Raw genomic sequence first — 12,116 nt, 5'->3', positions numbered from 1 at the left:
TCTTGCTAAATTGACTTATTATTTCTAATAATTTCTTCGGTGTGGCAGATTTCTTATTTGTGTACATAATCATATGTACCATACAAAGACAGACATGTGAATAATAATTTTACTTCTTCATTTCCTATTTTAATACCCTTATTTATTTTCTTCCCTTATTGCTCTGATTAGGACTGCCAGAAAAATAATGAGTACAGTGGAAATGTGCCTTGTTCTTATTCTTAGAGAAAAAGTTATCAGACTTTCACCTCTAAGTGTAACATTAACTATGGGGTTTTTTGTAGATGGCCTTTGTCAGATTGAGGAAGTTCTCTTCTAATCCTAGTGTACTGAGTGTTTCTGGAATAACTGTTGACTTTTGTCAAATAATGTTTCTTCATCAACTGATATAATCATTATTTTTCTCCTTTATTCTGCTAACGTGTTAAATTCTAATGACTGGTTTCTCAAGGGTAAAACAACCTCATATTTCTGAGTAAAACCTGAATTGTTCATGCTGTTTTGTCCCTTTCATATATCACAGAAGTTGATTTGATTTTTTGTTTTCATATTTCACATGTATTTACATGAGGTTATTGGTCTACAGTTTTCTTTTCTCATAATGTCTCTGTCTGGGTTTGGCATCAAGGTGATGTTGGTATCATGAAATGGAAGTTGGGAAGTATTTCCTCCTTATTTTCTGAAAAAGTTTTTGTAAAGGTGATATTATTTCTTTAAAAAACTGCATGTATTTCAGAGTGGAGCCCTCTGGGCCTAAAGTTTGCTTTGTGGGAAGTTTTTAATTAAGAATTCAAAACCTTTAACTGATGTGTGACTATTTATTTTTTCTGTTTCTTCTTCCTGTGTCAATTTCAGTAATTTGTGTCTTTTTTTTTTTTTTTTTTTTTTTTTTTTTACACAGAATCTCACTGTGTCGCTTAGGCTGGAGTGCAGTGGTACAATCTTGGCTCACTACAATCTCTGCCTCCTGGGTTCAAGCGATTCTCATGCCTCAGCCTTCCGAGTGGCTGGAATTACAGGCATGCACCACATGCCCAGTTAATTTTTGTGCGTTTAGTAGAGACGAGGTTTCACCATGTTGGTCAAGCTGGTTTCAAACTCCTGACCTCAGGTGATCCGCCAACCTCGGCCTCCCAGAGGGCTAGGATTACAGGTGTGAGCCACCATGCCTGGCCGTCATTTTTCTTTTTTTTAAGAGACAGGTTCCTTCTCTGCCACCCAGGCTGGAGTGCAATGGCACAATCATAGCTCACTCCAGGGACCCTACTGCCTCAGCCTCCTGAAAGCTAGGACTACAGGGATGTCCCATCATACCCAGCTAATTTTTTAAAATGTTTTGTATGTTTTATGATTTTTCATAATATTATGTTATTATCCTTTTAATGTCTGTGGAATTAGTAGTAGTAAGGCCACCTCTTTCATTCTCATTATTGGTTATTTGTGTTTCCACATTTTTTTCTGACCACCCTGGTTACAATTTATTAATTTTATTATTAATTGTTTCAGAGAACCAACTGTTGGTTTCACTGACTGTATGAGTTTATTTGTTCATACTCTATAGCACTGATATCCACTCTTTATATTTCTTCTGCTTACTCTACGTACATTTTGCTCTTCTTTATCTAATAAACAAGAAATATCACTGATTTTAAACCATTCACCTTTTCTAATACAAACATTTACTGTATTATAAATAACAACTAGACATTTTGGGAGGCTGAAGCAGGATTGCTTGAGGCCGGGGATTTGAGACTAGCCTGGGCAAGATAGTGAGACCCTATCTCTACCAAAAGTTTTAAAAATAAGCCATTTGTGGTCCTGTGCACCTGTAGTTTTAGCTACTTGGGAGGCATGGCAGGAGGATCACTTGAGCCCAGGAGTTTGAGGTTACAGTGAGCTATGATGGTGCCAGTGCACTCCTGCCTGGACTATGGAGTGAGATTCTATCTCCAAAAAAAAAAAAATATATATATATATATATATATATACACACACACACACACACACTTATACACACACAAAAGTAGGTGGAGCTGATTAAAAGAATTGTCCAAGTTTTCTATATTTTTACTAATTTTTTTGTCTACTTATTTTACCAAATACTAACAGAAAAATGTTGAAATTTTCAACTATAATGGTGGGGTTATCAATTTCTCCCTTCAGTTTTATTTTGAAGTTATATTTGTAAACAGTTTCATTTGATCATTATGTACTTTTGATGACTTGATTCTGCTGTCATTAAAAATTGTCCTCTTTTTCTCTTGAAAGCCTAACCATTTGATATTAAGACACCCAAACCAACTAATTATTTGGGTTTACATACGTCTTTTCCTTCATCTTTTCGTTTTACATTATGCATAGTTAATGTCAATTTCTTATAAAAAGGTAGTTGGTATCTTACTTTCTTATATAGTTTGACAATCTCCATTTTTAAAGGTAGTATTAAATCTATTTACATTTAGTGTAACTCTGGATACAGTAGATTTGAGTCCTCCACATTGCCATCTGTTTCCTATTTGGCTGTATGCTCCTTGTTCTTTTCTCCTCCTTTCTTGATACCTCTTCCCCTTTTTTTAGATTAAGTATTTTTAAATATTCCATTTTATCTCTTCTGGCTTATCATCCATTCCTTAAGTGGATTGCTCCAGAGTTTACATGTATCTTTAGCTGATCACATCTTAACTTCAAAAAATATTATAACAATTTGCATATAACACAAGAACTTCTATTTTCCCACCCATCCTTTGTGCCGCTTTGTTACATATTTTATTTGTATATGCGCTATACACTACAGAATTCAGTGTTCTTATTTCTTCTTCAAGTAGTCAGTTAATCTTTCAAAGACATTTTAAAAGTGAAGGAAACACATCTTTTCTATTTATTCACTTATTTACTATTTATCAGGTTCATCACTGCTTTATATAGTTTCTGGTTTCCATTTGATTTCTGACTGACGAGCTTATATCAGGCAAATAAAAAACAGGACTTGTGCTCCCTTTGTCTCTTAAACCGTGATCTCTTTATATAGTACCTGAAACTTTGGAAGTGTTGGCTTAAGGAACACATGAAACTATTTCCAATACACTCAGGAAAGTGCATGAGCAGAAGTACGTGTAATGTTAAGGGACCCACAGAAGGGCCAATCCACTCTGCCTAGTCACACTCAGAACAATTTTACCAAAATGGTAACATGGGCCAAGGTCAAACAGATATTTTCCAAAAGGTTGAATACAGTATCTTCATTTAAGAGAGAGAACAGTGTTAGAAAAAGGTGTGTGCAGCAGCTCGTTGGTGTAAACCATCTGCACATATACCAGCAATGGCGAGGAGCAAGTGCCCTTTACGTGAAGTATGGGATTGGGGCAAAGGGACTGAAGGGGAAGATCTGGGCCAGATCCTTAAGTACCATGGATGTCATAGGAGGGACTCTGGACTTTATCTCATCAGCACTGGGAAAGTATGTACCAGGACAGTGGCACGGGCACGTGTGTACCGAAAGGATGACAACGGGAAACAAGGCTGTCAGCAGAGAGACCGACGGGGCAACTCTCTCTACAGTGACAAAGGCGTGCAGTGGACTGCAGAGTCATTGGGAGACATACAGAAGTCCAATCCACAGGGCGTAGGGACCACTTAGACTTGGGAATAACGGAAAAGGAGAATTAGAAGACATCGAATCTCAATTCCAAAAGCAGGGAAAAGAACCACAGAGACCAAAAGAAAAGGGAGCAAGGGCCACAGGCTGGGGGGCAGGATCCACATAGCGTTTCATCTGTCCACCCACGCTTCCAAACCTGTGTGTGCAGCAAACCACACGGCAGCATTTTTCTCATCTTCAACTGTCATTTAGAACTGCAGGGGTCATGACGTGAAAGCCAGATATCAATAGGGGGAAAAGAAAAGACGAACTCGGTGACAACCTGTGCCACTTCCAAGAATTATTTATATGGGTAACGGCAGCAGGAGATGAGGGGATGAGAAAGAAACACACACCAGGTTCATGATGGAGCAAATGGAATGCTCAGAAAGGGCCTGAAATACTCTAACATCCACAGCCGTCCTGGCGGAGCCTTCCCCAGGGCCAAGAGCTTTAATGCTTTATAGAAATTCAAAACAGAGGTGAGTCTTGGCAGGGAAGGCTCTTACTCTGAGGACTGAAAAAGTGACAGATGATGAAATAAGACGCTAAAAGGCCCAGCTAAACCATTAATTCTTGCTGAAGGCATTCTCCAATGGTTGGGAAGAAAAACAGTCTTTCCTATAAACTAAAATCACACTTATTATTTAGAGCTGTATCATTTTCAAGGGATTTTATGCCAACATTAACATGGACAACAACATGCTATCTTAACGCTGCGGCACACAGGGCCCTGGAGGAGGAGGGGCTGCATGGGATCCCTCTGCCTCCCCATTCGAGGACAGACAGGTAAGCATTTAAATAATACCCATCCAGCCCACGCTACTCAGATAAGCAAGACCTAGCTGGACAGGAACACCGGGACGAGCTCAGAGGTGAAGAGCACCTGCTTCCCAAAGGATGCTGGCACTGTGGCAGGAATGGGAGACTCAGTTCCACCTCCAGCTTCCAGATTCCGCTACTCCAACTTTGCCAGAAGGAAAAGTTTTGGTGAGAAACTGTCATTCTCCTAACTCAGAAAAGAATACCCTGAGTATCTCTTGCCACCTCTGGGTTTCAAGTGTACAAACTGTCCAATTTCTTTCTCCCTGAAGGAAGACGAGGTCTGGAAAGTAGGCAGGAGAGAAAGCCTTTGTATGAGAAGGGCCTCCTAGTCAGAAATGACCTGAGGCCCAGATGGCTGGGAGCTCCACAAAGTGCCCATCCTACGGGGATGCCGGGAGTGATGCAGAAGAGATGCTGGACTTGTCCAGGAGTTCCTAAGACATGTGCTATCCACTGAGCCCCCACTCACAGGAGAAGCAAGCCAGAATGGAGCCATGCCAGGCTGAGCGGGAAGTGTGTGTGCACAGTGAGAACCACACACAGGAATGCTGCAATCATCAGCATTATTATTACGGCATGGCATGATATGTAAAGCCCACTCACTTACGACCACCTGAGAGGCAGTTCTCATGTAACACCTGGTTTCCTAATGAAAAGCCTACATCCCAGAGAGGCTAAGCAACTTGGCAATGGCACAGATCTAATGGGAGGCAGGACAAAAACACACTGAGGTCAGGATTCTAAACGCAGTGCTGCTGAGACTCTAGAACAAGACTGCTGTGTGGCAGTAAGACATTTACCTGGTTGCTGGGAGAGTACTGACTCGGGTGAAAAATACAGACGGCTCGACTTCTATATGCAGCCCCAGGGAGAGGTTCCTGTAATATCCTTCAGTGTGGCCCGGGCCTCCAGAGTATTTGAAATTCAGGATAGCTTCCAGGGTCTACAAGATGTTGGGAAAAAAAAAACAAAAACACATACACATGTTAGTAACTCTCTAGTTTGATCCACCAGGAGGCAAGCGGCTTTGCTTAGGAAGAGTCTGAAGATAATCCCAACTAGTCAAGTCATCAGCATTGGCCGACTCACATCCCCCGCGGGCACTGTCTTACATCCCTGGCGGGCACCGACTCACACCCCCGGTGGGCACCATCTTACACCCCTGGCGGGCACTGTCTTTCCTGTAATGCCCCAGAGTGTACACAATTCTCAGCCTGTACATGCAAACGGAAAGGGCTTCCAAAACTTACTCTGTGGTTAAATACAGCTTTATTTTATTTTATTTAATTTTTTTGGAGATGGAGTCTCACTCTGTCGCCCAGGCAGGAGGCAGTGGCATGAAATTGGCTTACTGTAACCTCCGCCTCCCAGGTTCAAGCAGTTCTCCTGCCTCAGCCTCCGAGGGATTACAGACGCATGCCACAACGCCCGGCTAATTTTTGTATTTTAGTAGAGATGGGGTTTCACCATGTTTGCCAGGCTGGTCTCAAACTCCTGACCTCAGGTGATCCACCCGCCTCAGCCTCCCAAAGTGCTCGGATTACAGGCGTGAGCCACCGTGCCTGGCCTAACACGGCATTTTGGAGAGAGCATCATTTCAACATAAAATGTTGTGTGAGCATCATTTCAACATAAAATGAGGTGACAGGCGGGGTGGGGGTGCTTCTATCCAGAAGGTAGGGTCACTTGGGCTGACAGTGAGTAAAAGCTGACAAACTCCACATTCAGGATGCTTCCTGGAATCCATCCAAGAGATGACTTCACAGGGCAACTGAGGCATTCCAGGAGGGGCAGGGTGCTGCACAGCGGGGACTGCCCATGTGCTCCTGCTGGGGCCCAGTGGCACCCAGTGAGAGGCAAGGAACAGAGGTATGCGGAGACCCCCCCCAGTGGGGGTGGCGCTGCACACAGGATGGCTGGGGATGGAAGGGGAACATTACAGCTTCTCTGCATCCCCGAGTACAGGGTAACATCAGGGGACTGTGGAGCCTGGGGGGCACCCAAAGTAACCATAGAAACAAGAAGTTCAACCAGGTTTGCCTCTGGACTGAAGGACCCCGCCTTCCCCAGGACCGTCCTGAAGCAGCAGACAGCAGATCCGGCCCATGGGCCACATCTGGCCACCGCCTGTTTTTGTGTGGCCTGAGAGCTAAGAACAGTTTTTACATTTTTTTAAAGCTTGTAAAACAAAACAAAACAAAACCAGAGAAGAATATGCAACAGCGACCATATGCGACTGGCAAAGCTTAAAATACTTACTATGTGGACCTTTACATCAAAGATTTGCAGATAAAACCCAGAGGAAAACATAGGAACAAATCTTCATGACCTTAGATTAGGCAAAGGTTTCACAGATATGACACCAAAAGCATAAGCAAACCCCCCCCCCAAAAAAAATCAAAGCTTCTCAACTGTTAAATAGGGACAATCATTAATACGTATCTCACTAGAGTGCAGATGTGATGAGGAAACACAGTGACAGAACAAGAAGTCGCTCATTAAATAAATTCCTTTCTCCCCCGCAACGTACCCATCTGACACCCTGAGGCAACATGGCTTAGAATCGGAGAAACTAGTTTCAGTCCCGCTTCTTCTAGGTTTTGTTTTATATTCTTGTAAAGTGGCAAAGAATGCATAACATGAAAGTTACCATTTTAACAATTCTAAGTACACAGTTCAGTGGTGTTAAACACATTCATTCTGTTTATCAACCATCTCCATCATCCATTTCCATCCCCAGAACTTTTGAATCTTCCCAAACTGACCCTCTGAACCCATTAAATATGGTCTCCCTTCCCCTAGGCCCTGGCACCCACCATGCTACTTTTTGTCTTCTTGAATTTGACACTCTAGGCACCTTGCATGAGTGGAATCCTACAGTACTTGTCCGTTTGTGAGTGGCGGATTTCACTCAGCATCATATCCTTGAGATTCATCCGTGTTGAATCATGGGTCAGAATTTCCTCTTTTTAAAGACTGAGTAATATTCCGTTACATGTATGCACTGCATCTTACTCATCCATTCATCTGTCAGTGGGCACCTGGGTTGCCCCTACCCCTTGGCTCTTGTGAACAGAGCTGCTCTGGTTGGACAATGCCGTGACCCTGCTTTCAGTTCTTTGGGGTATATGCCCAGAAGTGGAATTTCTGAATCGTGTGGGTATTCTGTATGTACCTTTTTGAGGAGCCACCATATTGTTTTGCACAGTGGCTGCACCATTTTACATTCCCGCCAGTAGTGCACAGGGCTCCTATTTTCCCACATCCTTACCACACATTTGCTATTTTCTGTTTTTGTGATAACGGCCATCCTAAGGGGCATGAAGGGATATCTCACTGTGGTTTTGATTTGCATTTCTCTGGTGACTAGTAATGTTGAGCATCTTTTTACGTGCTCATGGTCCATTTATGTATCTTCTTTGGAGAAATTTCTATTTGAGTCCTTCAAGTCTCATTTTAAAAGCTCACTATTCCAAATCCCCTCTCACCACTCCTCAAGGTGTCTTTCATGACTACATATTGACAGGTTCCCTTCAATATCTGTACTGCCAGAGAAATACCTTCACTGATTCTCCCCACCTATGTAAATATTCCTCCTCGACAGCCCAAATAAAGCCACCCCTTCCCCTTACTTACAAATGGCTCAGTAAAATACAGATTTTTAAAAATATTCAAGTATCATATTTTGGCCTCACCAAAATCCCAAATCCTTTTTTCATTCCCCTTACTCCCAAGCACCACCCTGTCATCTCCAAAGCGTTGCTGATTTCTTGGGAACGTGTCTTAGACCTCTTAAATTGCCCTTGTCATCAGCAGAAGGTGAGTCTCGACACACACACATACTCAGTAAGTCTTTCTGTCAAAACTTTCAGAGTCCAACTGACTTTCACCTGTTTGATCTATTTTTTCATTCATCTTTTCTAACACTTCCTGGGTATCTTCTAAGTGCAGGGCTCTGTGCTCAGTACAAGATGAAGAGGATGTAGTCCCTGATCTCAGAAAGCTCAGTAAATGCTGAGTGAGTCAATGTATGAATAAATTAAATAATAAATAAATGAAGCCAACCAACTAACCAACTGCCTAACATCTATGCAGCATCTTCCTCAAACTGCAGGCACAGTGGTCATGGAAATCAACAAACTCCCAGTAATGGCTGTGAAAAGCCAAAATCTGTGAAGTAACAACAAATGTCACACTGGCTTTTTGGTTTTTTTTTTAAGGTAAACTTAAAAGTCACCTACAGAGAGTGATGTAAAAGAAATCACCTGGGGAATGAACAAAAAGTACACATAGACAACTCAAAGTAGCACATCACCAAGAAGAAATAGTCTGTGTTTCTACTTTCTGGGAATTTACTGTTTCTTTACTCTGTAGAAAACCACAAAAAAGATAGAATTATGAGGAGCAGTATCTAATTTAACAAAATCAAGCACAGAAAAGGTGTATTAGTCCATTCTCACACTGCTGTAAAGAACTGCCCGAGACTGGGTAATTTATAAAGAAAAGATGTTTAACTGACTCACAGTTCCGCACAGCGGGGGAGGCCTCAGGAAACGTAGAGTCATGGCAGAAGGGGAAGAAGCATGTCTTACATGGCAGCAGGAGAAAGTGAGCGAGTGTGTGAAGGAGGAACAGTCAAACACTTATAAAACCATCAGATCTCATGAGAACTCACTATCATGAGAATAGCACGGGGGATACCGCCCCCATAATCCAATCACCTCCCACCAGTCCCTCCCTCGACATGTGGGGATTATGGGGATTACAATTCAAGATAAGATTTGGGTGGGGACACAGAGCCTAACCACATCAAAAGGTTTTCTGAAGTTCAGTGTCACTGCCTTACTTCTTTGAGATAAAAACGAAAACCAGAAATTTTAAAAAAAGCCTCCTCAGTCTTTTAAAATTAGAATATTATATATAAGGTCGTGTGTGTGTGGGGGGGGTCTTATTAATAATCAGAATAATCAGAGCATAAGGGGAGCTGGGAAGTAGAAAGACACAGGATGTCCAAGCCCTTTTCCTCAATCCAAGAGACTTCGTAAGACGTTCCTGTCTGAGAGTATTTTTCAATCCTTGCTTTGACAGAAGACTATTACAGAAATCATTCATAAACAAGGGACTACAACCAAAATGTTTATTTTCTAGGCACATAACTTAGTATTCCAGCTAACATGAAAGGCCAGTCAGTGGGTACCTTGTATTAAAGGCACCTACTCCACGCCAAGTGCGGCACTGAGTGATCTACGCCCCCAACTGCAACGGTCATGAGAGCCCCAGAAGGGAAGCGCTGTTTTCATCAATGAGGCTCAGAGCACCCAGGAAGCAGCACAGGCAGGAACTGAATGCAGAGCAATGTACCTGCACAGCCCACTCTCTTGCCATTCAGGCAAACTGTTTAGAATAGCATTCATTCACCCATGTAATAATTCGCTCACTAACCCTGTCTACTATGTCGCAGGGACTATGGCACCTGAGAGGAAGAAGGCACAGTGCCACCCTTGGCGCACCTGACTCTAGTAAAAGAAACAAGCCTTGAGGCCTCTGAGTAAACTGTGACATGCTGTGTCATGGATAAGTGTATTACGATATATGAGAATACAGGAGGAAAAAGGACTACATGTGCCAGGTGGGTAGGAGTTGTAGAGGAAGGAACAACAAACCAGTAAGAAAGACAGGATTGGACAATTATCAAATTGAAAATGGATAAATAACAGAAAAAAACCCAACTATCCTTAAACCTACTTCTTGAAAGTATCAATAAATGTGACAATCCTCTAAGTTGAGTTGATCAAGGAAAAAGAGAAGAGAAAAACAAATCACCAACATCAGGAATGAAAATGATTATCGGTACAAATCCTACAGACATTAAAAAGACAATCAGGGAAGAGTGTCAACAATTTTGTGCCAATAGATGCAACAACTTACATAAAATGGTCACACATTACCAAAAGGAATCAAGGAAAAACAGAAAATCTGAAGAGCCTCATGCCAATTGAAGACATTGGATTCATAATCAAGAATATACTTCCAAAAGATGGCCAGGCATTGTGGCTCATGCCTGAAATCCCAGCAGTTGGGGAGTCTGAGCGGAGGCAGATCACTTGAGCCCAAGAGACTGAGATAGCCTGGCCAATGTGGCAAAAGCCCAACTCTACTAAAAGTACACAAATCAGCTGGGCTTAGTGGAGCAGGCCTGTAATCACAGCTACTCAGGAGGCTAAGGAATGAGAATCATTTGAACCCGGGAAGCGGAGGTTGCAGTGAGCCAAGATCACACCACTTTACTCCAGCCTGGGTGTCAGCAAGACTCTGTTTCCAAAAACAAACAAACGAGCAAACAGGAATATACTCCCAAAAGAAACTCCAAGCTCAGATGGTCTCTCAGCTGAATTCAAACAAACATTTAAATTAGAAAGAATATCAATTTTATATAATAAACATTTTTAGCCATTAGAAAAAAGGAGAAAACTTTCCCAATCTTTTTATGAGACCAATATTACTCAAATATCAAAATCAGATAGAAAACTTCCAAGAAAACTATTCATGAGGCCTATATCCCTCATGAATTTAAATGTAAAAATTATTTTTAGAGTACTAATGAATCAAGTTCAGTAAAATGTAAAATTGGTAATACATCATGGCCATCAATAGCGCAAGGTTGGTTTAATCTTCAAAAATCAATGTCATTTACCATACTAATAGGCTATTGGCAGGCAACAAAAAGAAAAGCCGAATGATCAACAGCTTCAGAAACAATAGCTGACAAAATTCAAAACCCATTTATAGTTTTTTAAAAGTTCTCAGCAAACTAGGCACAGAAAGGAACATCCTCATTCTATGAAATACACCCATGAAAAACCTACAGTCAAAACCTACTTAATGATAAGCAATGGAATGTTTTGCACCTAAAATCCAGATTAAGGCAAAGATGTAGCTGTAATAATTTTTATAAGCATTGTATTTGAGATCCTAGCAAGTTCAATAAGTCAAGAAACAAAGGGCATACATGTTGGAAAGGAAGAGGTAAAACTGTCTTTGTTTGCAGACAACATAATCATGTGCCAAAAACATACCAAGAAATCTACTGGAACTCTCCGAAATTGCTGGTGGTACTATAAAATAGTAAAATCCTCTTGAAAAAATAGCTAGGTAAATCCTCCTAAGCTTAAACCTATAATTAACATATTACTCAGCAAAGCAACTCCTACCAAGAAAAATAAAAACACGTATCTACACAAAACATGTATGTAAATGTCCATGGAGGCTTTATTCATAATAATACCAAACTGGAAATAACCTCCATGTCCAACATGAGGTAGGTGACCAAACAAATTGTAGTAAATTCATAAAATGAAATACTACTCTGCAAAAGAATGGAGCATATTACTCACACATACACAACATGGAAGAACCCAAAACACCTTATTCTGAAAGAAAGAAGCCAGACGCACAAGAGTGCATACCACTGCTTGTATGTATATGAGATACTAGAAAAGCTCAGCCTTTGGTAGCAAGAAGGAGATCAGTAGTTGCCTGGAGTTAGGGGCAGGAGATGGTTAGCTGCAAAGGGGTCAGAGAAACCATGGAGGGCAATAAAAATATTCTATATCTTGATGGTGGTGGTGGTGGTGATGGTGGCGGTGGTGGTGGT

At 41.5% G+C, this 12,116-nt stretch overlaps 2 protein-coding genes across 7 annotated transcripts in view; one reads left to right on the top strand and one right to left on the bottom strand.

The window, feature by feature from the left end:
• Nucleotides 1–12,116, top strand: part of CHRAC1 (chromatin accessibility complex subunit 1) — an 873,427-nt gene that overhangs the window by 379,080 nt on the left and 482,231 nt on the right. The window lies entirely within an intron of this gene.
• TRAPPC9 (trafficking protein particle complex subunit 9) overlaps nt 1–12,116 on the bottom strand; it is a 723,405-nt gene that overhangs the window by 283,172 nt on the left and 428,117 nt on the right. For all 4 annotated transcript variants that reach the window (XM_050800232.1, XM_050800231.1, XM_050800230.1 and 1 more), the window contains one exon: nt 5,263–5,405. In XM_050800232.1, coding sequence (XP_050656189.1) covers nt 5,263–5,405 — 143 coding nt within the window. The remainder of the gene's footprint in view (nt 1–5,262; nt 5,406–12,116) is intronic.

This window comes from Macaca thibetana, chromosome 8 (assembly GCF_024542745.1).
Source record: "Macaca thibetana thibetana isolate TM-01 chromosome 8, ASM2454274v1, whole genome shotgun sequence".
In the NCBI taxonomy this organism is placed as follows: Eukaryota; Metazoa; Chordata; class Mammalia; order Primates; family Cercopithecidae; genus Macaca; species Macaca thibetana.
Note: the sequence above shows the minus strand (reverse complement) of the source record. Positions and strands in the feature narration are given on the sequence as shown.